General features: G+C 40.5%; 1 protein-coding gene across 1 annotated transcript in view; it reads right to left on the bottom strand.

The window, feature by feature from the left end:
• The window catches only part of zbtb16a (zinc finger and BTB domain containing 16a), a 150,409-nt gene that overhangs the window by 39,962 nt on the left and 84,067 nt on the right, over positions 1-26,380 (bottom strand). Inside the window, exon 4 of the mRNA XM_086309411.1 lies at positions 15,494-15,580. Within this exon, the coding sequence (XP_086165537.1) occupies positions 15,494-15,580 (87 nt within the window). The remainder of the gene's footprint in view (positions 1-15,493; positions 15,581-26,380) is intronic.

The raw sequence follows: 26,380 nt of genomic DNA on the forward strand, positions 1-26,380 counted from the left end.
GTTTTCAAACTGGTTCATAAGACCATTTCTCTGGCCGGGCATAATTTTTGTTATCTGGCTCCCCAGGACAATTTTAACATCAAACAGAGTAACTGGAGAACTTAAGAAAAACAGCTCGGCATCCCTATTGTCCTGTTTTCATCACATTTTACCAGAATCTTCCAACATGTTGGAAGAAGTAAATAAAAGAGAATGTTAGATGCGTGCAAAGAGACCTTTGTTTGCAGCAAAACGTCAGAAAGAAGAAACTCAAAACTAACATATACAGTGGAAGAGCCTCTTTGGCCACCACACAAACTCCAGTTCCTCCTGATTTTCCTCCTCCTGATGGATGACGACCACGCTTAGTGAAGTAACACATTTCCTATATGTTCAACTTTCTCATCATGAGTCAGACTGTAATCTAATCAAGACATGCTTTGCCAGTAGAAGATGTGATCAACTCTAAATTTAGACACAGGGACTTTATTTCTATATATTGAATAGGCAAGGTTAGCAACGTTTGCGAATGGCTGTTGTGGACCAATTTAAGGGCTCCAACAAATTAAATTCCTCTCCATTATAGTTCAATACTTGTACCTTACTTTGACAAAATATGTTGCAGCCATACCAATTTCTCAGTCTCATTTCTTTCAGCCCTCATAGTAAGAGATCAATATTATTTCTCTCAGAGTAAGATTGAAAGTGAGTTCTTTGAGATCAAATAAAAGGTTCCTAACATTTGCTTGAATGAAGATGTAAATATGTCTAGAAAAACATCCTGCATGTACTAATTGGACTCTAAGCACAAGCTTTGGTATTGAATTGTGGAATTCAAATGAAATGCAGGACTGAGTCAAAGAGCTGCACATTGGGACGGTAGAAAGACGGACTTTCTAGTCCCCGCCCCACCCTCTTTTTCCTTCTCTCCTACCCTGTTTAAGATTCCTGGCCTTTCACCTGACCTCGGGCCTTAGCTAGAGGGGTGGGGGAGCTGGTTGCTTGTGGTGGTGGAGGTTAAAGTGTAATCCTGGTCCTGTGACCACAAAGGCTTGGCCCCTGAGGGCCAAGGACCAGCCACATTTTCCGAATTGCAGCGTTATCCCTCAGCAAAACCTTCGGACTGACTGCATATCAAAGGATTATATATTGCAGCGGTCTTCTCTGCTCTGGTGTGTAAAGACTGCCGCACAGCCCAAACTTTTATTCCGCTTTCCCTCCCAATCAAGCACTCCAAATCAGTCAGTTATGCTTTTAGATTCTGGTTTGGCTCTTGATTGTGTGGGGGTGAAGATTGTACAATACAGCTTAAACTTTGAGTCTAGTTTGAGAGCTTGTCAAAAGCGCCAGAGACAGCAGGAAAAAAAAGCAGGGTTTTTTGTCATTGTATCAATGCCTCAGTCCAACCAATTTCACAACAATCTATTAACAAGAGTAATTGCCACATAGCATCATTACAACTAACACATATTTTAGACCATTCAGATGCTGATATCTAGCTGCTAGTGTACTGCTAATTGCTTGCTTAAGTAATCCATTAAAGAGTGTTCCAACAACAGCTTGTATGCGCCATTATCATTAGTTTTATTCTCAGGAAACCTTAACAAACCATTTTTAACAGCGCCGTGGCTTGGCCCTGAGCGCCTCTTTGCATTTAAACCTAAAGAATTTGCTCTTTTTTTTTAAAGAGCAACTTCAGAAGATAGAGAGAAGTGAAGCGAAAGAGAGAAAAGGTTTAATTGACGCTTCCCCCATTTTCCCAGGGTGAAGATGAGAGGGAGGAGGGATGGGGGAGAAAAGAGGAGGGGGTGATGTGACACTGCTCTCCCGGTATTGCGACTGTACAAAAGGAAGCAGATTTGCAGAAGAGATGACCTCTAACCTCTAAAGCTGCAGAAAGGGTCCTTGGTGGCCCCAGCACCACCCAATCAATCAACTCCTAGAGCCCGTTGGTCAGCTGGACTGTAAGAGGACACCGCAGTCGGACCAGCGGACCAACCCTTAAGCATTCCTAGGTGGAATTTTTTTTCCTTTTTTTTGTTAAGGTAGGGGGGGATTCAGAAATGAATGTTTAGCTGGTCAAGATATTTTCTTTAAAAAAAAACCCAAAAGGGCTTATTTCAGCTTATCCAAGTTCTCAACGTTATCCTGCCAAATTTAATTTTACTGTGAGAAATGTGGTTATGAGTAATTATTTGTCTGCAGTAAACAAGTGCCAAAAGAAACTGAACCTCTTCACCGCAGTGGCCTACAAATAAAGCTCTTCATTTAGTCTTTACTGATTTTCATTTTTTTCAAATTATGAAAGCACTCAAAGCATCTGGAAACAGACTTCCACGAGATTTTATCCTTTCAGGGATCAGATAGTTCTCGAATTTTCCACTGCTGTTTACGCTGAAAACGTCTCCTATTGACAAACGCTCAGAATATGCTTTGCCAATGAAAAAGGATTTCAAAAATGAAGAGAATTTCAAATAAGTAAAAAATAAATTAATTAAACCAACAACAAATAGCTGCAAAAAAGAAACACACACAATAAATGATGGAGAAATTACACCGATGTTTTAAAATAACATTTCTCTACACATTTTCTTATTCCTTCTAAATTCCACTCATTTTATTCTCGATAAATGCTGATACTTTTTGGTATTTGAACATGACCGCAAAGATTAGCTGAATATTTTCTTTAGCAAAACAAAAAAAGCCAAGGTGGACTTATGTCTTATTTATCAATTGGCTTTTTTTGTGTGTAATTAAAGCAAAAACTACAAAGTGAAATTTCATCAAACTTTGTTGATTATGTGCAAAGCAAGACCTGCTTCAGTTCTGCTGTGACTGGATTTGAAATTTGAAATGGAACACTGGCCTTGACTAAAGAAGCGTTCTTTAAGTGTCCCTCAAGACTACAGTAAATGCACTCAAGTCCAACAGGCTTTACAAAATAGACCTATAGTGTAAATATAATATTATGTGATAGCCTCTTTATCTCGTTTACCTCACATAAAATACTGGATTCAATTTTAAGTGTATTACTGTTAAACTTTTTTCATGCTGTGCTGAGCATTCTTTAAAGGTTTCGCTCGAGTTTTGAAAATACAGATTTTCATTATTATTATTATTAATCCATTCATAATGGAAACCAGGTAATGCATTTATTTAATGTTTACTGCAATTTTTAGAGGTTTCAGTATGAGACTGAATTTAAAAAAACAAAGATTTGAACAAAACTAATTGCACTTTTACTACACATGTCATCAGTACACTATAAAACAAATGTTTCTCCAGTGAAATGACACTGTTGCTACAAACGTTAGTCAAGGTCAGGGAATATTATATTGAATTGAGCTTTTCTTTTCAATAAATAAATACACAATTAAATCTTAAATTAAATTTCAATAGAACATTTAAATATTAGAAGCAAAAGAACAGGAATGAAGCAAATAAAATAAGGAAAGGGCCACATGGTGATCACAGACACCAGTTACTGGTAACAGGGTTAATTTGTTCTTAATACTTTTAAATAAGGCATACCTTTGTATTTCATTTTAACATGTATATTAATGGAATACAGCTTCTTTGCCCACTGTCGCCTCCTGCAAGATTATGATAGTGTTGCTGATAAGTAATGACATCGAGATTTACTGTTCACTCTGTGCTGATTGCATGTCAAGGCAAACATCATCATTCCATTCCAAAAACAAAAATAAGGAAGGCTAAAACCCTTTTTTTTAAGTGTACTATATAATACAATACTTGGCTGTATGTTAGCTGTCTCTCTTTGCTAGTCAGTATAAAGTGAGTGGGTGTGTATAAAAGGGTGTGAATGTTTCCAAGTCATGTGAATTTTTCTTGACAGGGATTGTTTAGCAGCTATTTGTATCATGTTATATTTGTAAATTAGTTGGAAATGACACGTTTAACAGCTGATCTACAGTGTTAACTTGTTTGGTTCATGCATTCACACGGTGGGAAACCCACTTCACAATAACTCATCATCCACTCTGTTGCTGGCAGTAAAGATTATAAGTCATAAAAAGCAGCAGAGATTATGGAGGTCAAATTACAGCTTTTGTTACTGAAAACAAGATGAACATACTGGCAGAATAGCAACTGATGCACATCCAATAATATGAATAAATAAAGTCTGTTTGTATAGCGCGTATCAAAACCTGCATTGCAAAGTGCCTCCCGGAAATTATAAAAATCAATTTACACATCAATTAAAATAGGCCGTATAAGACTCAACTGCATCATCAAACTACTAAGATCAAAGCATTCCAGGTGCAGGAGATGTGTAATGTGTAGCAAGAATGTTGTAAGGTGCAAGGTGAACTGCTGGTTCTCTTTTATCGTGGCAACTTTGCAAGGACTCATTGTTACTATGAGCAAAGAATCCAAGAAGTTAAACAATAAAGTTTACTCCACTTCTTCTCTGCATCGGTGTACAAATTAACTCTTATACGATGCCCTTTTTAATTTTTCACCCACTCAAAGAGCTTATCTAGCGTACTCTGTTAGGTTTTTCTTTTCTTTTTTTCTCTCTTTTGCAGCTGGTTGCAAAGGCCTGACTTGGTGCCATCTATCAAAACAATCTGCTCTCAGAGGGAAACCTGCTATTAAGTGATAAGAGTCTGCCCTCAGTGGGGTGTAATGGGTCCCACTTGAGTTCCTTTTTGGAGTATTGTCCTAGCTGGCCACCATCAAGACAATCCCAACCCAGTCACTGCTCTCCGTTTTACTACTAACTGTCTTAAAGTATGGTAGTTGCCCCATACTCACATATGGCCTGAACGTCACCCAGAACAGCTGAGATGAAGTTATCCTTCATTTCCTGCAGCCACCACACTAAAGTCTGTTTTTATACAGATTAATTCTCTTATTTACATATCCATATCAGCTTATGTTGGTGAAATATATTATCATGTGGGCACTGTTTTAGCCTACAGTGTGTGTGAGATTTTTTTCTTAAAGCAAAAACATAGTTTGTAATTTTGATGTGTTTTTTATATTAATAAAACCACACAGTAAAGAATGGTTTGAATTGATTTAAATAATTCAAAGAGTAAGATTTTAGTAATTTAATATACTTATAATGACAATAATACCTGCCTGTGAAAGTAAAACAAAAAGTACTACTTAAAAAGTATTAACAAAGACTTCCACCACAGGTCCTCAAAGCTGTTCTTGCAATGGTGAATAGGTTAGAAGTTTTTACCTTACATGTATCACTTCACCACTTCATTACATTCTCTCAAAGAAATAGTTTTTGTTTCATATATTTTGAAAATTATTGTCTTCGGAGGTGCAAAGGAGGTATTATTTACTTATGTTGTGATTTGTGCCCAATACCAGAAATATTGCAAAAGGTTGGTTTCATTGTTTAATTTTCACTGCACATTAGTGTGAGGTAATGTGTGGGTTGTAGTTTTTTACAGATGGGGCTATTTCTTTTTTCACTTTGCAAGTCAGAAAATTCAATCATCAACAGGAATTTAAAAAATAAAAATAATATATTTTTTCACTACATTTAAAAGAAAAAGTTGTAGTAAATTAAGCTCTGAATGATATATGAAATATTCCCTTTGAAAAAAAAACATAAAAAGGAACAAAACTAGAAAGACTGTTGAGTTCAAGTCCAGGTTTTTGGAAGAAAAGACTAATTCCTGAAAAGAATGTAAAATGACATATTTTCTGGGAACATAATAGTTATTAATACAAATATTTAACTTGAAATATTACCAAAAATTCAGCGTTACAAGTTTTTTTTTAAGCAAAATCTAATTAAATACATTTTAATTAGTGAAATGTATAGAAATAAAAAACAAATGTGCTTTCTTTCGACAGGTCGATGAAATCTAATGAAATCCTGGGGTTTACTCTGAGTAACAGCAAGAGTTTATGGGATACGTTGGGAAACTGTGTGTTTGTACATTAGTTTCCCTGAAAGATATCCCTGGAATATACAGAGACTACAGATAAGATAATTTAAAGGAATGAAATACGGTCAAAGTTAGCTTCTTTTTTTTAACTAAATATTCTCCTGACTCAAGCCACAGTCAGAGAAAGACACAAAGCCCATAGGTTACACATACATACTACCTGCTTCTGACAAACACGTATTTATGGATATTGTTTGTGAGAGGTCACAATCATCGACTGAAGACGAGGGAACCCCTTTCTTCCTTTTGAGCCAGGCATATTCACTGAAGCTATGGGAAGACTGCCAAAATGACCCATCAGAGATTGACGGGGGTTAAGCTCCCATAATCAATATGACACCGCTAAGTGCCCTTTGATTGAGCTGCACGTAGTGTAAAAGGACATTTCTGTGTGCCTGGCTGCTCTTGCCACCAAGAAATGCAGCATTTGTCCAAAGCTAAACGGTCTTCTGAATGTCATTGTCACGGGTACATTAACTTTTATATGAGTCTGAGAGACAGACTTGGAGTGAGGATGAACAGCCATTTTCATTAGAGTGGCTGCTTCTTGCCATTAAGGGTGCTGTCAGATGGACAGGGACAGAAATGGTTTGCATGGGGTGCACAGGCAAAGTCTGGAGATTTCATTCCTTCTCATAAGATGTACCACAAGGAGCTGGAGTGATGAAGGCAGTGGCTAAATTTGCCGGTGTGAAACCCCGTGTCACTAGGCAACTGGATCTGATGGCTCCTTTGTTTGGGGTGAAAGGTTGGAAGCACTCGTACTAATCTCCTTGCTTCACAATTAACGAACACAGGAGAGCTGCTCAAACCTCTTCCCGCTCTCAAACAACAACAACAAAAAGAAAAGGCTTGAAAGACTCTTCTATTGTCCCTCCTTCTCAGTCCCTGCTCCCCCCCCCCACCTCTCTCCACGCTAATCGAAAGGTATTTGCACTGTAAATTAAAATGGCCCTCGCGCGTTGCTGTTTTAACACTGACGCGCTCTCCTAAGATGTCCACAAACAGTTCCAATCTAATTACAAAGGGAGATTTACTTCAAATAACTCTGTGGACAAAAGAGGCCTGGCTATTGTTGACGTTGGGCCACTGTTCCACATCTCTTTCTCTCTTTCACTCTCTTGGGCGAATCCTTTTATATTCAAAGTCCTCGCCTTGCCAAGGTTAAAATGCGATGGGATATCTGAAAGTAGGGAACCTCCTAACAAAAGCGGCCTTTTAATTCTCCGGATGGCAAAGGCCTTCGTTGATTTCCACTGTTCTGTCTCTTTCCTTATCTATCCTTTTTTTCCCCTTAACCAAGCAGATCTTGAACAAAGCCGCAGCGGCTGACATGCAAATGTAACAGGGAGAATGGCGGCGTCCAAGGGAGTTAAGATTGTCCGACAACGGGACATGCTCACTGGGGTTGCATTGTGACGTACAGCTAAGACGCATCCTTGGGGTCGAACGAGCGAAGAAGGGGATGGTGGATATTGGCTGGCCAGATTTGCAGCGTGTCCTGCTGACTTCCATTTTATGGGTCGTGAATCGCAGAGCCCTCTGGGAGTCTATAATCCGCCCCCACTGCCCACCCTCCCTCTGCCCATACCACATCATTTTATTGGTCTCTCTGGATGTGTGGCTGCTGTCCGTGGTTTACAATGATCCATCCATGTGGGGATTCTCTCGCAGCTAGACTGTTGCACCACTATGGACATCCCAATTTGCTACTGGATCCCACCCACCTATATTCCCCTTATAAGAATACTACCTCCCTGTCTGACATGCTGTTGTCCCATGGTTTCCTGTGGCGATGCCTCAATGCGACTGTGCCCACCATGACATTAAGCCTCGGCACTGAAGCTCTGCAGTACAGGGGCCCAGTTGGGTATTTCTCAATGAATGAAGCTGGGTGCAGGGAAATGTAGCAGTGCCAACTCTCATTCACACATTTTATCTCATTTACACACAAGCCACACATCCTCTATTCACATAAGTGTTATGCACAGCGCCCTATGATCGTGGCGGATGATTACTACCGGGTGCTGGTCACACTGCAGCCCTGCTCAGTATCCATCAGCCAAAGAGAGGATCTTCCTCCGCCTGGAAAAACTCATTTAGATCTTATCTGAGGAAAAATTTGTTTGCTGAGGGAGAGGGAGGAGGTTAGTAGCAGAAGTGACTGTAGTCTAGGCTAGTGCTGCTTGATTTAATTTAGCAACCGATAGTGTCTCTGACCACTTGTACTCTTCTCATTTTGGAAGGTGGGAGAGACTGAGTGCCAAGGAGGGGGAGATCGAGGAAAGCAGCAAGAAAGAGGTATTTGTTTACGGGTGCACTGGTAAAGTGAACTGTGGGGTCTTAAATGATCAGCTTAGAGACGTTTTAATGGTAAATAGAGCTGGGCGAACAAAGAGTGAACACAGATCCAAAAGATGAGGACATCCTCAGTGAATATAGCTACACAGAAACTTAATTATCTGTTAATTATCTGAATAATTATCTGAAGAAAAAGCCAATAAACTAATATATCTGAGTTGGGGGTTTTTTTTGTTTAGTTTTTTTACTAAACTAGCAATATGGAAAAATATCTTTATACATATCATAGACTAAAATAAATTAAAATAAATAAAAAATACCCTCCACTCATCTATATGACCCTCCATCAAACACCACAGCATTTTGTTGCAGTACAATCAACATGGTGTCCCTGGGAGTCATGCTGCTGGCCTGCCATGGTGAATATGGCACCTGATAGCCACTGTGACCCAAAATGCCTCGCGTGAGCTGTCTCGCCAGCCGCGCACAGACAGACAGACGGATAATCTGCTGCAGACCATGGACAGCTTGCTCAATTATGAGTGGGATGCTGAAAAAAAAAAAACCCAAGCATTAGCATGGTGCTAATCAGCATTTTGACTCACCAGATGACACAGACAGGAAGCTCAACATGCCAGCATTTTGTGATCAGAAGTCATAATGCTAATGCACATCTGCCCTTTGACGAAGAGCCGCACTAAACTGAAATGACTCATAAACACTCTTATTGGGTCTGCTTAGTGATCATTTCATTTAAATAGCAAACAATGGCTAAGAGAGATCAGAAGGTTGAGTGCAAAACCATCCACGCTTGCAGCGTCCATGGAGGCTGCCTGCTTGTTTGCTGTATGCGCCTGTTTGTCAGCGGTAACAGCAGCACATGTGTAGCACTGCCTGCATCGGCTGGAAGAATATTTGCTTTGCTTATTGCCACCCTAATGCTCACTGACAACTTAATAACATCACAATTAACTAAATGCTAAACAGATGCCAGTGCTGGACTAATGTGATTGAGACAATCGGCACTTTTGACGTGACCCCTGTGTAGCGCTGCCATTGGCCTAATTTGCTTGAGTGACACGACTGGACTGTGTATGTGTGTCTGTGTGTTTGAGTGTGTCTTTCTGTATCTGGAGTAAATGATTGCAAGGCCACCAGTGTGAACAATTTACTAGGAAAAAAAAGATAAGAACGAAAAGAAATAATGTGGCTTAAAAGCGCTCCTTTCTGACCATCATATCCTTGTTATACTCCCCCCACTTCTCTCTCTCTCTCTCTCTCCTCCTATCCTCACTCCCTCCCTTTCCAGCACACTCTATCCAGCCAAACTATTTCTGGCTTGAGAAAAGAAAGTGTTTACTCTGCGGCCGGGGCCTGCTGGAATCACGCTGTGTTCCCACTGGCTAAACCCACTATTGCCACTCCATGGTTTGCATATTTTCCCTGTATTACAAGACGTTAAAAAAGGACAGATAAAAAAGAAAAAGAGAAAGAAGGAAAGTGAAAAGAATAAGAGCCTCCCCCTCCTATTATGCGTGGATTTTCTCTGGTGCTGCCGTGTCTGTATGTGTGTTTGTGTGTGGGGACACATACAGATGATTCATGTATAAACAGGAACACCAACAGTCGGACAACAAATTCTTCTGAGGCCTGTGGACTCCAAACTAATTTCTACACAAGTCACATGAGAGATTCAGTCCCTGTTGTTTCTGGTGCTACTCGCAGTTCACTCTGAATAACAGGCGACTGTTCATACTGAATGTAGCCCTAATTTGGCACTTGAATGTGCTGATTCCAGTGCAAATTACAAAGTGTGCATTTGTGAATATATGGCCCGAATGAGCTGCAGGGCTTGTAAAATGAATCCGCAGCAGTAAAATCTACTTTAATTTGAATTTATTGCTTGTTTTTTCTTGTTTGCGAGACACTTTCTGTGTGCGCATCTTATGACCTTTTGCTTTTCAGCAACAAGCCACAATTTAATCATGTGGAACGGGAGTGCGGTGGGGTTATCAATAGAATACGTATACAAGTTATGGGGGAGATCAAACAATCCCATGAAAAAAAAAAGTGAGATAAAGATAGCTAAAGTAAAGACATCGAAACAGATCGAGTGAAAAGCAGCAGCTCAGAGCTGAGAATAATCTTGTACAGACCGAAAGGGAGCGGCTTTACTGGAAATGCAAACTGAAAATGACACGTTGGAAGCGGTCGTGTTTAAATGAGCACAACAGTTTCACCATGTGATATTATGGTGTGGAACAAAATCCAAATTAAAATAGCTTTGGAAAAAGCCTACAGCTGATCACAAAGAGGAAATGATACTGTATACAGCACTGATGGACCGCTACAGCTTTTCTGCCAGATACACTGGCTGATTGTAGCCAAATGTTTTTGGCACAGCCTGGGCTATTCGAAAAACCACATTACCAGTGGAACAGCAAAATTTGAAGCTCATGCTGACATTGACATAATTGTTTTACATTAAATAAAATAAGCTGCCCTCTACGCCTGTATATGTTTCCAGTGGAAAAGAGGATGCACCTGCTTGTAATGTTAATTTGCATTGTGAAGAAAAAGAAGTCTCTGAAAGAAACAATACTGACTGAGTAGGCTACAGTCTGGCATAACACCAAGTGAAATCTCTATAGGGTTTTCTTTTTAACATTTTGGAGGCTACCTACATGGTTTCAAATTTGCTTGCACAACAGCCCGACCACATTAAAAAAAAAAAGAATAAACATTTTGTAAGAAATATGAAAATGCCAGCTAGATATTATGAAATCTTTGCTTGACATTTTTCAAGGTTAAAATTAGCAGTGCAGCAACTGCTACTGCTGTAGCAGTCACTACTGATGTCTGAAACAGATTTACTGCTTATGTCTGAACTGTCTTAATATGTCAGTCACCCATGGAGCAATATGAATAACAAAGTTTATACAAAAAGTGTTATTTAGAAACTTTGATTAAATGAATGAGTCATTGAGATTTCTGGGTTTTTTAAAAATAATTCCTACCTGCCAAACACAGCTTAAAAATAGGGGTTTGTGATTGCTCCACATCATGTTGCTACCTGCTTCCTTTCAATCACCTGACAGCCACCTGATAAAAGTTTTCAACATAAAAAAGCGTGTCTATATGTTACGTTTGCTTGGAAGCTGGTTAACATCGCAACATTTTGACTCGTGAAAGATTTGCGTTTCCATATGCTGCATAAGACCTGTCAGTGGATTACCAAAATAAATGGCAGCAGGGGTTTTTTGTTAAAGAAAGAGTTCCATGAAAGCCCGACAGATGATGTTCTTTGCCTACAAATGCCATGAAGCGAGTCCCAGTTTAGAAAGAGACCGACTTTGATGCAATAGCATCCAGTTTGGGGACAAAAATTAGCCATCAGTGGACGTAATACAAATCACAAGTGGATTCATCTCCTGAACACTGACATTCCTGGATTTGTGTGAATGTGCGTGTATTTCACAACACAGCCAAGCAGGCCATAGTTTGTGTTTTGTATCTGTACATGTGGATTTGCACAAGTTCAACCACATGATGTTTTGATGCTACATCCCCTGGCATCCAGCCCCCACACCCACTTACACACACATGCAAAAAAGCTTGCCAATGTTGACAACTTCAGGAATGCTTTAGCAGCCTCCAAACTGTCACATGGTTTTGGATGATGACTTGCCAAATTTAGGGTCACATAAGACTTGAGTAAGGATAGAGGTGTGTGCGCATGGGCAGCTGTTTAATAAGGCATGGACAGACAAAGTGAGAAAGAGACAGAGGTTGAGTCAGACTGCAGCTGATCAGGCCAGCAGAAGAGATGCCACAATGGTTCCCATTCAAAGCAGCAAGAAAAAGCCACAGTTTCAGAGGCCAAATATTGTCATCAGAGAACATTAGCCAAGGGCTGAAGCACTGCCAAGAGGCAGGCAGAGATCAAAACTAGCTTTGATGGCCCTCAGTAACCCCCTGCTTCCACCACATGCACTCTCTAATATTTTGTGTCTTGGCTACTGTACACTGATTTTTGTATAAATTTCTCCACATTGGCTTTCAAGTTCAAACTGATTTGCTTTTTCTTTTCTATTCTTCTCGTTTAAAATTAGCATTGAATTACAACAATCAGCATCTCAAACCATTGCAGCACAACATTAAGAGAGTCAGAGCCTTTTTCACTTAATATAAATCCTAACGCACCAAAATTCTAGGGCTGAAGGACGTTAACAGAACTAAATTAATAAAATAATACATTTTTAAATTGTCTGAAGAAAAAAAATCATTTAGCATATCTTACAGACAAGCCATAAAAGTATAGCATTCTGGTATGTATCCTGATTGATCATTTCCAAACAGTTAAAAGAAAAGCTTAAAGATGTTACTGACTTCTATCAGGTTGTAGCTGCTGCTTGTCTGATGAGTACCTTATGAATGTTACATTTTGGGGCTCCAGCTCTATACTGTAGCATCTCATGTATTCTTGCCTATTCTAGGAACTTTTAAAACTGGATATATATAGAGCTCTCCTGAATACAAGAAGAACTCTTGTAATACAAGTCAGAGAAAACACTTTTTTACGTCTCTCATTCTGTCACTGTGGACCAACTTGCTACACGCTGTCAACCTGGACATGACTAATTAACCTTTGAATGTCATTATATGCATATGAAATCAGCAATCGCACTAGAAACATAAGGAAACAATGTACATACGTAGTAGAAATTACAACAGGGAACTACAATTAACCTTTTTGTGCCCAAATCCCATTTAGACCAAATTATTATTATTATTTTTTTCATTTCTGAGTTAACTAATTTATTCTTGACTGAGTCTGATGTCAAATGCAGATATATGTCATTTGCATTGACAAGACTCATAGAAATTCATGCTAAAAAAGAAGGGGGGGGGGTTGCTTTTAGAACAGGGATGTCAAAGGTCAGGTGTTCAAATTCGGTGCAGTGTGTTCCATAATGTAAGTGTATACTGGCTACCAGAGTATAAGGAAAGAGAAAGTGAAACTGAAAATCAGAGGGTGCAGTTAAACCGGCTCATCATTTCACCAGAGCCGATTTTCCACACTCTTATTCCACGCAGAGGTCCAGCACATGGATGATTACTATACTATTACTGGTGCTGCTGCTCCAGTTGTCTGGCTGGAAGACACGTCTGGCTCGAGCTGCGGCTGCCCCCCCGCAACCCCTTCCATTCGTTCCAGACTGGAATGCCTATATTTAGAGTGCTCCTTTCCGCTGTTATGGCTGTTGAATCATTAGCCTCGTTTAACCCTTCTTTACTTCCAATGGGCTGATTGGCTGAGGGCATGCCCCTTAGGAGTAGTTCTCCCCACCGCCACCAATTCCTGACTACACTGCCCCACCTTCCCCTGTCAAATGTTGAGGAGGTCCCTGCATGTGTGTGTGTGGCAGAGCAAAGAAAAAGTAGAGCCACTCGAAGGGAGCTTCTACTGGGAGCTTGGGGGTCACGGCTTCAGATGAAGGACAAAACACAAGATGATAATGATAAAGTGTGGCTATTTTTGAGATCCGCTTCTGGTCTCAGTGTGCTAGCAGCTCTCTTGTCTCTCATTTCCTTTTGTTTGACAAATCTGAGAAAGGCTGACGTGGTCAGGTTGATTGGTTTATTGGTAATCCCTTCCCCTTTCATTCAATGCACCCATTAGGCCAAAGTGTCTACATGTAGAAAAGACAGCAAAATCTGCTGAGCAGATTGCCATAAAATCCACTGAGCACATTCAGAGAGACTGCAGCCAATGGACATTTTTTCATTTTTGTACTTCATGAGTTTTCCTGTAACAATGCCCTTAGCATATAATGTCCTCTTACAACTCAATTATCACAGACAAATTCCTGCTTTGGCATAAAACCTGCTGTTGACATTTATGTGGACAACATGCCACAACACACAGCTACACCATATTTAACACAAAGTGCACACTTATTCACAGGGTTTAAATCTAATAAAGGCTGAGTGTAAAATAATCAGAAACAATTTAAGTACTGCTTTCTAAGTTATGAAGCATATACTGACAGACATGAGTCAAAGCTAACCTCTTTGCACCACCTTGCTTTTTTTGTTTTGTTTTTAGCTGCAAATTAGTCCTCCATATCCATTGTGAGTAATATTATGCGCCAATATTTTCCAACAACCCTCAAATTAGCAGCTGTGAGGCACTCGAGGATGGGGTCTAATTATTATGGACCTGGAGTGGTTTTCTAAAATGTTTTGAATATCTGGACAAAAAAAAAACATGAAATTTAAAAAAAAGGTATAAATAAACAAACAAAGACCTCACATTCATCCGAGCACGATGCACGCTGCATGATGCTCAAGGCGCATCATGTCCAAAACAAAGTGGAGGTCATTCGAGACAATCCAGCTTCCAGATTAAAGAGTTCATCACTAGCAGTAAAACCATCTTGGGCCATCACACATCTGCTGAAGGGGGATTTACTTCTTCCCATTTACATCTTGGCACCTACATCATCCCCATCTTGCCATCTTCATAGCTGAGCACTGATAAACAACTTTGGCCTGCCAAGTTTTCGCGGTTTGTTGATTACTGTTGGGTCTGTCTTAATTTAGGGCAAGTAGGACTAATCCAAGCTGATGTGAACTATCCTATCTCTCAATCCATGGCTCCAGTTAGCCAGAGATGGCTGGAAGAGAGTTTGTCCACATGAATGCTTTTTGGTTTGAAACAGTTGAAATAGTTTCTCAGAAACAATTCCACCTTATTATGGCCTTTTTTCTTTTAACCACTGCTGTTCTACCTAGGCAGTATCTTCCAACAACCCTCTGCTTCATGTTTACACACACATGACAAATGTGTAAATGTGATGTTCCCTTACATGCATCTTAGTATAGATGGGGATTATTTCTGAGACTGTGCTAAAAAGTGATCATCTAGAAAAAGACTGTTTTTACCTGTGAAGGTTGAATGAGCATCTAAACACACCTCGCCATGACATGCATGCAGATTTGTGAAAATACACAATAAATAGACTGGGAGTGTGAATCACGAGGATCAGAAAATTCAACGTGATCTCAGTTTTTCTCATTTTTTAAATTTGATCTGATTACTTGACTTCCTTCTTCCATCGCCATTTAAAAAGAATTTCACTCCCTCCATGAATTACCATGGAGAACACAATCAGCTGGAGCTTTCAGGACAAAAATCAAGCAGAGAAGCTCATAATCTTTCTGTTTATGTGCACAGTCATGATGACATGTCTGCGTGTGCGCGTTCATACCGGTGTGGATCTGCCGGTGAGCCTCCAGGGATTCTTCTGTCTGGAACTGGGCGCCACACTGGTCACAAACTATGGCCTTCTCGCCAGCTGGACAAGAGACAGAAAGTGGATGCTTATTACACACAATGAAAAAATATGTATATGAACTGGTGAGGGGAAAACAGGGTTAAAGCTCAGATGAGACAAATTAAAGAAATACATTTCACTCAAAACTCTGACTTGTTTATTTACTCTTATATTTTTTTGTTGCTTTACACTTAAACACATTAAGATATGTCAGCAATGTAAAAGCTTTGTTTTGTCCACCAGGGAGCACTTTATTCCAGTAATTAATTAAAAGATTTCCAAATTATGTTTGACCATATATTTGCTAATATACTAATAAAAGGTATTTCAACTAGTAAAACATTAATAACTGGCCTGAGAAAGCATTGGTGAGGCTCAAATAATCAGGTTTTAAGTTTACTGAGGAAGTGGAGAGGACTTGAATGAATGAATATTGGTTTAAACTCATTTTAATTACATTCACCTTGATGCATATCCTGTGAGAGAATTACTTAGTTTTATTTTCAGGTTACAAATGATATCTATATGATTTGGCTATAGATGCTGAAAAATGACTGATAATGTTTTTTTCCACATTATTCTATAAAGACCTGACTGTCATTATTTCAGCCTGTCTTTTTTTTTTCAGAATTTAGATTCATATTTTTTCCACATCTGATTGATTAATGAGTGGATTGTACAATATAATTAAGCCTGCAGTACAATTAGCGCTATAACTTGATGAGTCAATCTATCCACTTTCACAATGGTCAGCTTCTGGTCCAAATTTAATGAATATGCAACAGAAGGTGTCATATCCTTTTCTGACTAATGTAGTCTAATTTCCCCCCAAAATTCAAACGCTAAAAGAAAAGAAGAAAAGAAAGCGAGCCCAGCATCTGTCAAATCAAATCAAATCAAATCACTTTTATTGTCACATCACATGTGCAGGCACACTGGCACAGCACATGCGAGTGAAATTCTTGTGTGCGAGCCCCACAAGCAACAGAGATGTGCAAACACAACAACACAAACGAGCAAAATACAAGAATGGCCAACCTGAAACTAATAAATATATGTACAATATATAATAGTGTATGCATTTCTGGATGTGTATACTAAATATTTTCCTACGTGTGTGTGTGTGTGTGTGTGTGTGTGTGTGTGTGTGTGTGTGTATACACATTTTTACAAATTAAATAGTAAAAAAATAAAATAAAATAATAATAATAATAATAAAATATATAAAATATACAGAGTTGAATATGTGCAAAACAAGTGGCATTTATATACAGTGTGGAGTGCATAATGTTGAAGTTCCAGTAGTGAAGCTGAGGTGTCTATGACGTGTTCAGCAGTCTGATGGCCTGATGGACGAAGCTGTCTCTCAGTCTGCTGGTACGGGACCGGATGCTGCAGAACCTCCTTCCTGATGGAAGCAGTCTGAACAGTTTATGGCTGGGGTGACTGGAGTCCTTGATGATCCTCCCCGCTTTCCTCAGGCACCGCTTCCTGTAGATGTCTTGGAGGGAGGGAAGCTCACCTCCAATTATCCGTTCAGAGCACCGCACTACTCGCTGGAGAGCTTTGCAGTTGTAGGCGGTGCTGTTGCCATACCAGGTGGTGATGCATCCAGTGAGGATGCTCTCAATGGCACAGTGGTAGAAGGTCCTGAGGATGCGGGGGCTCATGCCGAATCTTTTCAGTCTCCTGAGAAAGAAGAGGCGCTGCTGCGCCTTCTTCACTGTTTTGTTTGTGTGTACTGACCACGTAAGATCCTCAGCCAGGTGTACGCCAAGGAACCGGAAGCTGCTCACTCTCTCCACAGCAGCGCCGTTGATGGTGATGGGGGTGTGTACTTCTCTGCACCTCCGGAAGTCCACTATCAACTCCTTTGTCTTTGCGACGTTGAGGGTGAGATGGTTGTCTTGACACCAGTGGGTCAGGGCACTGACCTCCTCCCTGTAAGCCGTCTCATCACCGTTGGTGATAAGACCCACCACTGTAGTGTCGTCCGCAAACTTCACAATGATGTTGGAGCTGTTAGTGGCTGTGCAGTCGTAGGTGTAGAGTGAGTACAGGAGAGGGCTCAGTACACACCCCTGTGGAGCACCAGTGTTCAGTGTGACGGGGGATGAGGTGATGCTGCCCAGTCTGACCACCTGGCGTCTGTCAGACAGGAAGCTAAGGATCCAGCTGCAGAGGGAGCTGCTCAGTCCTAGATCCTGCAGTTTCCTGTCCAGCTTCGAGGGAACGATGGTATTGAATGCTGAGCTGTAATCTACAAACAGCATCCTCACATACGTGAGGACCAACACATCCTCATTTCTAAGCAACAAATTAAGTCGATTGGCAGCGATTGTCGAAACTGTAACACTAGCGTCCTGTACCAAAGCAGCAAAAACACTGACAGAACCCATATTTGGAGGAGAGAGGTGAGGTGGTGTCTGGATCATACGGTTTGAGTAGGGTTAGAGAAACATAATGGTTCTTGTGAAATAGAGCCTTTCACAGCCATATGTTCAAAAGGCAAACTCTCCCATCTGTAACAAGCTTACTCTAAATTTTCCTGGTTACAAATCCCACCCAGGGGCCTTTCTGAAAAAGATGGACATTCCATGTGCGAGGTCACTGACAGAGATGACAATCATTTTAACCTTTTGAAAAATCAGCTACTATTGTTGTTTTTCTTTTGAGGTCAGTCTTTTTTTTTTTAAGCATATTTATGTATACTTTATTGATCCCCACGGGGAAATTTCTCTCTGCATTTAACCTCACTTAGTGAAGCAGTGGGCAGCCACAAATCTAGCACCCGGGGAGCAGTGTGGAGGGACGGTACCTTGCTCAAGGGTACCCCAGGGTAGCTGTTCAGGGGATTCAATCCCCGACATTCCAATCATGGGGCCACCACTCTACCTACGGAGCTATCCCTGCCATTACATTACATTAGAAACATGGCTAACAGTCCATGTTTAGGTTTAACACATTGATGAAACTGTCACTGTAACTGTCATACATCAATTATCGTATAAGCTAACTTACGTATCAACAGTGGTTGTGCACACACATACAAATCGCATTGGCTTAGTAGACACACCTGCCATTAACTTGAAGTAGGCTATTGACTCAAAATCATAAAGTTGTTGTCATGTGCTCTTGCACTTTTGTTGCTCCGTGCTGTTAATTCAAGTAGATCAAATAAGTAGCCCTTGAGCCGTAGTCTAAATTATCATGTTCACCTACACTTTGTGAATGTGTACAACCTTTTACAACAACTTTAAAAAAAAAAGGAAAGAAAAAAAAACAGGAAGCTGGCATGTACACATCCAGTGTTTTGTTGAAGGGCAAATCAGATCAGGCTCCAGCAAATGAATTTTTATTGCTTGGCAATGAGCACCATACATGCAACACACTTTTCACCAGCACACACATGCACACACACGCAGTTTAACATCTGGATGTTGTGTGTACAAAATGACTCTACGTGTGTGTGGGTGTGTGCCTGTTTCCAGTGCAAGCACAGAGCAATCTCTACTGACTAGACCTTGGTTTGTTCTTGGCACAGCCTCCTGGGTTACGACACCTCCAGAGAGAGAGAGAGAGAGAAAGAGAACACAATGAAAACAGGAAGCCAATTCTTAGATGACAGAAAAAAAAGTCAGGGAAAGATGGCTTATGTGGTTTTGCAACCACAGTGGCACTAGGGAACGGCCTGTACTGTAATGAACCCTAAAAAAAAGGAGAAATAACACGGACCGTACACGACAGAGTGTGCCTGCCAGAACATGCTTATGCAACAAGTTATGCAAAAGATGGTACACTGAGCGTGACAAGATCATAAGCCACTGTAATGCGACCTATAAACGCTAGCATATCCTGCATTCATCTGCAGCATCACAAGATATATTTCCATTTAACTACTTGTGACTAAAGAGAGTGAGCCGCGGAGCAATGTCTTCTTTAATTGGCTGCATATTCAAGAGGCGTAATTTGCTGTTTGAGCGTATGGTGCGCTGGTGTCGAATGCACAGATGAGCATATGGCCGAATTAGCCGGCAAAAGCATCCACTTAACCTTTGAGGAATAAGACATGTAGTGGAGGTGTAGGCAGAACACTCCCCACCCCCCAAACACCCCCACTGATGTCCCTGATTTGCATTAATCGGATAGTGCCTCTTTTGCTTCTTTAACTTCTGATTCATTATCATGGAAACTGTAATTATTATTTTTACAGGCTGCGGTTGCTCTGTTAACCTTCCTTGGACTTTTTCCTCTATTGATTTGAGCTCATCGATTGCCCTTGCAGCGAGCAACTGAGACAATTTTATGAAGGCAACTTCTGACTCCAATTCTATCATATGCTGTTGAGAGTCTAAACAGAGCTCAAAGTAAATACACATTCACATTTTTACATTAGATATAGAAGCCTGTCCACCACATGCATACATTACATTAGTTATTGTCATTTCAATTGAGGTCTTAGGTTTTAAACGTGGATTTTCTTCCAGGTAGCAACGAGGCTAAATTAATTCCCCTTATCTAAGAAGTAAGATAAGTAAGTAAGCGGCACAGTTTCAGTTTACAAACTCCCTACATTCATTACCAGGTGCCCCTCAACGGCCAATGGGCTTCTCAGATGCCATCAGACCAAAGTGTGATTGTGCGCTGCAGCTTCCAGATGCGAGTATGTGTAACTGTGCTGCTGCATGTTCCTGTAGATCTACTGTAAAACCTGTTATTTCATAGGAAATGTGAAATTTGGTGTTCACTGATGTCTGCAAGGTACTCAGCTTTACACTTGCATAGTAACCAGTAAGTAACGATTTCGCCTGAGAGACAGTGGTGCAGCACTATAACCACTCTTCTGGGAGGCCAAGAGGCGTGTGCTAAATGGGCCAGGGATAGGATTTTAGTGCAGGGCATGCCCCTGCTTGTGGCACAAGGACATAAATTGTCAGGAAATGCCTGCATGGTGCCTTGCTTCAAGGAGAATGGACTTGTGCGAGGTCAATGTAGGGCAAAGGGGGTGGAAAAGTGGAAGCACAAGAATCCAGGGTACACACCGCCAGGCAGCCACCCAGCCAGATGACCATCACTCTAGTTAGCCAGCTGAGTGCTAACGGGGGGCCTCTCCACTTGGTAACAGCCTCCATTAGCCATTTTTGGTGCCAAATTAAAGTGATAAATCTTGAGGCCCCCTTTGATCACAAGAGAGTGAACTTGTTAGTTAGAGGGAGAAGGGAGCTGGGATAGAGGAGACACACACTGTTACCCTTGTGATTTGTGTCCTAAAATAATAAACTACTGCCTTACCAGGGGGGCCCATTCAAATCCTCACTGTAGAGTCTAAAGGAAAATTCTTTTACCACTGAAATGATCTTGAGCTTTCATTTAAATGAGTCATATTTTAATTCTCACAAAACTAACAAAAATGATGGCATCGTAGAGAAGCTCAACGGGGAACATGTAAATGAATGAGCACTCACAAAATAACATGATGTAAATACAAGTTATCTGTCAGAAAATCTAAAAGATGAAAAGAGGAAGAAAAAAATAAAGGAATCTCCAAATGCCTAATCTGCTGTTAGCGGGGACTCCCATGTTACTTTTCCACAGATTCAGGCCTTTGCTGACATAATAAAAGTTGCACAATGCATGATGAGTTGGTGTGTGTGTGTACATGTGTGTTGGGAGATGGGGATAGAGTGGTGATCAGGTGCCACATGCCGCTGAAGCCACTTCCTTTTTCACTTCTCCTTTGTCAATATTGCACAACTGCTGTTGCAGAGCAGTTTGGCTCAGTTATTTCATAATAAAATACAGTAAAAGAGAACAAGAGAACAGAGCTCCGTGCCCAACAAGTAAGCATCCTACAGTGCCCAGCAGCAAATACTAAAGTAATGGTTCCACATACACTATACGCCTGATCCATCTTATCCCACAGATAAAGGAGACTTCCCTTCAGGTAGTGCTTTGGTGTTTTCCAATAACCTCTTGGTACGCTGGGCACATTAAATTGGCTATTGTTTCTGTAAATGCATATTCTAATTAGAGGAATGTACATTTACAGGCTGAAAACCGTGCCACTTTATTTCAATGTATTCTTCCTTGCTGGTGCATTACTGGGTATTTAAGGTGTCTTTGTCCTTGCTGAGGAGGTTAAGTTAGAGCCCACCTTCTATTAGATTGGTATTTTAGATGGTCAAGAGCACTGGGTAAAAATATATTTTTATTAAAAAAAACAAAAATAACAAAAAACAGAAAGTTGGGCCCAACATGAAAGTCAAGTCAAGGAAAATAAAAAATATATATATTTATATATATCAAAGAGTTTATCTGTATCTCAAAAGCCTTTTTTCAAGCAAGCACGTGCAAAAACACACAAAAATAAACATCCTGAGTCGGCTTAATGTTCCCATAATGCTTGCAAAAACAATTTCACAAATCTTCTCATTCAAATTTTTCTTCACTGTTTCTCTGTTGTGTTCTACACTTTAAAATTGTGGTTACCGTTGTGCCTAGTTGACTGTAGGTACTTAAGGGTGTTTCACCTACAGTAAACTTAGTGGTTATGGGTTTCCGTAGCAGTGACACGGTCTTCATCACAAGTAGATGTGTTGAAGACCGTGGATAAGCCCACAGCCTTTCCAAGAAAGCGATGGTGCGTTCCCTTGCCTGTAATTTCCCCTGACATGCTAAGTGCTCATTCTCCAATTTCCCTAAATAATGTGGTGATGGTGTAATGTTTTATTTGCTATTACACTCATTCCATGTGAGCATGAAATCTGAGTCTAATATGAAAACCATCGTTCTCTTATGATGCTGAGGCGGAGGAAAGTAACCCCACTGCCCATCTGGGTATTTATGGGTGTGATTAACGTATTTGGGTACAGCAGCACACACACAACGCACATCGCCACGCTCGCATCATCTAGTTCAGCAATGTGATCTCATAATGCCACCATTCAGAAGCTCTTCTCATTCAAAAGAATTTGTCAGACACAGAAAGGCCTTGTTTGTTTGGGCTGATAGTTCTGTTTTTCCTGCAGCAGCAGAGGAGCTTTTTGTTTTTGTTTTTTAAAAAAAAAACTACATTCCCACACTTGACACTTACTTGTTGTCCCAACCCACTTTCACAGGTAGATCATATATGCTAAGATTGCAACAGATGGCCCCCCCTTTGGGGATCACAGTCTAAACAGAATCTTTCATCAAAGACAATCACAGAATTAAACATAAGAGTTAGAGAGTCTGTCTGTGCTCATAGCAATGTACGAAAAAAACAAAAAAACAAAAAACTAGGCCACAATGTTGATACCAAAGTTTAACATTTCATCCTGTATGGGAGATAAAGAAACAAATATTTTTCTTCTGTAACAACCACTGGCCATTTTGTAACATGATTGAGCCATCAATCTGCCCGTTGCAACACATGAAACAGTTTATCTATTTTTTTCTTTCCTACCTAAATACAAAAACAGGATTAAACGAGCAAGTGTTTAAAAATCGGCAAAGTCATGCCAAGTCCATCTGTTTCCTGCAACACAGTCATGAGAATATCTTGTCAAAAGGCCTTACATGGCCACTTGCATGAGTTGGCATGACACTATTTAGCATGCACACAGACAGACGCACACAACACATACTTAACAGTTTAACAGTGGAGCTGTGCACAGAGAGTTCTGTACAATCCATTACATGTAGAAACAGACAACTAAAACAAAGCCACAATAAACAAACTGTTCAGCTATGAATAATTTACCAGATGTCTTTTTTAACTTAACTGCAGTAAAGACAGTAGTATCAGCAGTTGTATTAATAGTGCAGACTTGCAAAAAATAGCCTAACCTGTGGTAATTGTACACACGTTGGTCACCGCGTGCGCAAATTATATCAACACTTGTTAACGTCTCCTTTCAAATTAGAGGTGTCACTGAGCAGGAAAAGACATGGCTACATCCCTGGAAAACAATAGAAGAGATGATGCACACTAGGTCGAGTGTAAGAGGCTGCAGTCTGTTGCAACAACCTCCCTTTAAGAATTTTGAGCCAACTGGGAATCCCTATACTCCCGCACTGATTGCATGGAAGCCTGTAGAGAGCGATCTGCACACACAATCCAGCTCGTCCAATATGCATACGCACCAGCCTCACTGTGCATGCCACGTTACAAAAATTTGGTGATGGGCGACCAGCTGAAGCACTACCAAAGTGCACTGTGTGCCATCAGCTATGACTTCACTTTTGGCGTGCACTACCGTGTGCAAGGGTGACAACGGAGATAATATACCAAGCTTCGTGTTAGCTAGGCATGTAACAATTTTGGAGTTCCCTGACTTTACACCACAATTCTCTAAACTTTATCGTGGTTTTACTGACTTTAAGCATAACTGTTGCCCTTTAGACAATGGCCTGTTTGTCAGACTTTGTGAAACTACCTTCTAATTTGAGAATTTTTTTTCAGCTTACCACAACTATAATAGTTTATTGAAAATGTCAAAGGAACATGTTCAGGTTTTCTCAAGTTTTAATATGAAAATGATCTGCTGAATTCTAACGACAGAAGCTTAATCTGGAAATCTATTTTGTATGCTCTGTTAAGCAGGTATTGCCATCTGGCCTAAAAAGGTGTCTCAAGTAAAAAATCCCCATTAGAGCACACATAGAACGGACCACAGTGACCTGAAAAATTGTACTAATGTTTGACATAACAGAAGTTAGGTCAGATATTAAAAGCCCACTGAGACGTTGCAGTGCCCAGAAATTCTTCTAGGATGGATGACTCCCCCCCCACACACACACACACACACAAATAGCTGTAGGAAAGTTAACTTGACATGACATAATCTTACACATGATTTTTTCACCCACTTTAATCCCCCTGGTGCAACATTTGTTTGCATGACATACTTTTCTGTATGCGCACATATTTCTGCTGGAAGTGTCTGAAGGATCTTTTCTCAAGAGTCAGAGAGGCTAAATGGGAAATTAAAAAGGCTAATTACAGTGTATATGTCGATGGCCGGCCAATATCACACTCAGTGGGTTTTTTTAGCAGTGTAAACAGGGCAGGCTAGAGAGCAGAGAGGCAGATTAGGGAGGCAGAATGTGTGTGTGTGTGTGTGTGTGTGTGACAGAGGGAGGGAGGCAGACAAGCACAGTCACCAACAAAAACATAGCCTGGCTGTTCACTGAGCCTACATAAATGGCTTACGTAAGAAAGTACTCTCAGTACCAAAAAACAGCAAAAATCCATAAACACACACAGACAGCCCCATTCGCCCCCTCCCCCCACTCCCGCACACACACATAAACACATTCATACACACATATTGGTCTCACCACACTTCTGAGGACTTACATTTATTATCACAACCACAAAAAAATATTTCTGCTTTGTATTTTTAGATTTACACTGTTAATCTTGACCTTTAAAAATAAACCGAAACGTTGGCCAAAATGACAAAATATCAACAAGAGAAAAAAAAGGAGATTTATTTGCAGCATCTAAAACTCAATCTGGTTCTCACACACACACACAAATAGCACAACAAGTATACACGCATTCATGGGAACACACACAGACGCAGTATGCTGTCAGAACAATGAGTACAGACACCACACGCTCTCTCATCCCCCACTCCCTCCCTTGCACCCTCTACCTTCAGCGTTATAACGAGCTCTGCTGTACAGTTTTATTTACACCAACCTCTTATCAGCAGTACAGCAGCACAGAGGCTGCCAATTGGAGAGGACAGGCCACAGTACTGCCTGTACCCTGTAGTGGAGTAGGTGTATATCGCCATGCCCCCAGCACGTTTTTATCAAGGCTTGGAAAAAGTCTGGGCTTGCGCCAGGCTGCCTCTCAAAATAATAAAACACACTCACACGCAGGCACACAGAAACAGGATGAGTTGGCAATAACGCACCACGACTACAAGCACAACAGTACACAGGTCACACAGCACGAGTACAGCTAAAAGGGATTTAAGTCCTTTTAACAATCTTTTTCAGATGCAGGCATTATGCTACATAAATATTAAATATCTATCTGAAGGCCTCGAGGTGAAAAAGATGTAAACACAAGAAATTGTAGAATTGTCATCACTTACAGTACAGTCAGAACTGAAACCCTGAGTTTTGCAGATGATGTGATTCTGTTTGCCTCATCAAACATGATTAACAGCATGCACTGGGGCAGTTTGCAGGCATATGTGAAGCAGCATGGAGGAAGTTCTCCACCCTCTCCACCTTCACGTTTTGTTTTTTGAAAATAATGGATTGCTCCTTCTTGGTTGAGTTGCCTTAAATGCTGGAATTTGCAAATCTCTAATGTAGAGCGTGAGATCGACTGATGGACTGGTAGTCATGGCAGGTGATGTGCTCCACAGAGAGCCGAGTAGAAGAGCAAAACTTTGGTTTCACCTATGAGGAAGTGACAGCTCCCATAAAGGAATGCTAATCCAATTGTAGCAGAGTGGCAAAGTACTAAAGTTAGGACAGAAATGCCATTAGCTAGATAAACTTGCAGATTCATGGGCTATATGGCCTAAATTACCCTCAAGTCTTGAAGCCCTCTTGTTTGCTAATGGGGCAAATAAGAAGTGTGGAATCTGTAACAGGACATGAGGAGACAAATAGCTATAGTAGTAAAACGAACTGATATGGTGTAATTACAAAGTGTACCTAGCAAAAACAAAGTAGCTGTACACGGAAAAACTTAATGTCCTAGTAGATGATATTGCACTACCCATAAAACATGCACTGGTTCTCACAAGTATCAAACAGACTTACACAGGCAGAAATGACTTTATGGTGTGAGCAAACATGGCAATATAGATA

The sequence above is a fragment of the Aulonocara sp. 'chitande type north' Nkhata Bay genome, linkage group LG10 (genome assembly GCF_057382095.1).
Source record: "Aulonocara sp. 'chitande type north' Nkhata Bay isolate Kocher_YH1m ecotype deep benthic linkage group LG10, A_spYH_male_GT1.1, whole genome shotgun sequence".
NCBI lineage: Eukaryota > Metazoa > Chordata > Actinopteri > Cichliformes > Cichlidae > Aulonocara > Aulonocara sp. 'chitande type north' Nkhata Bay.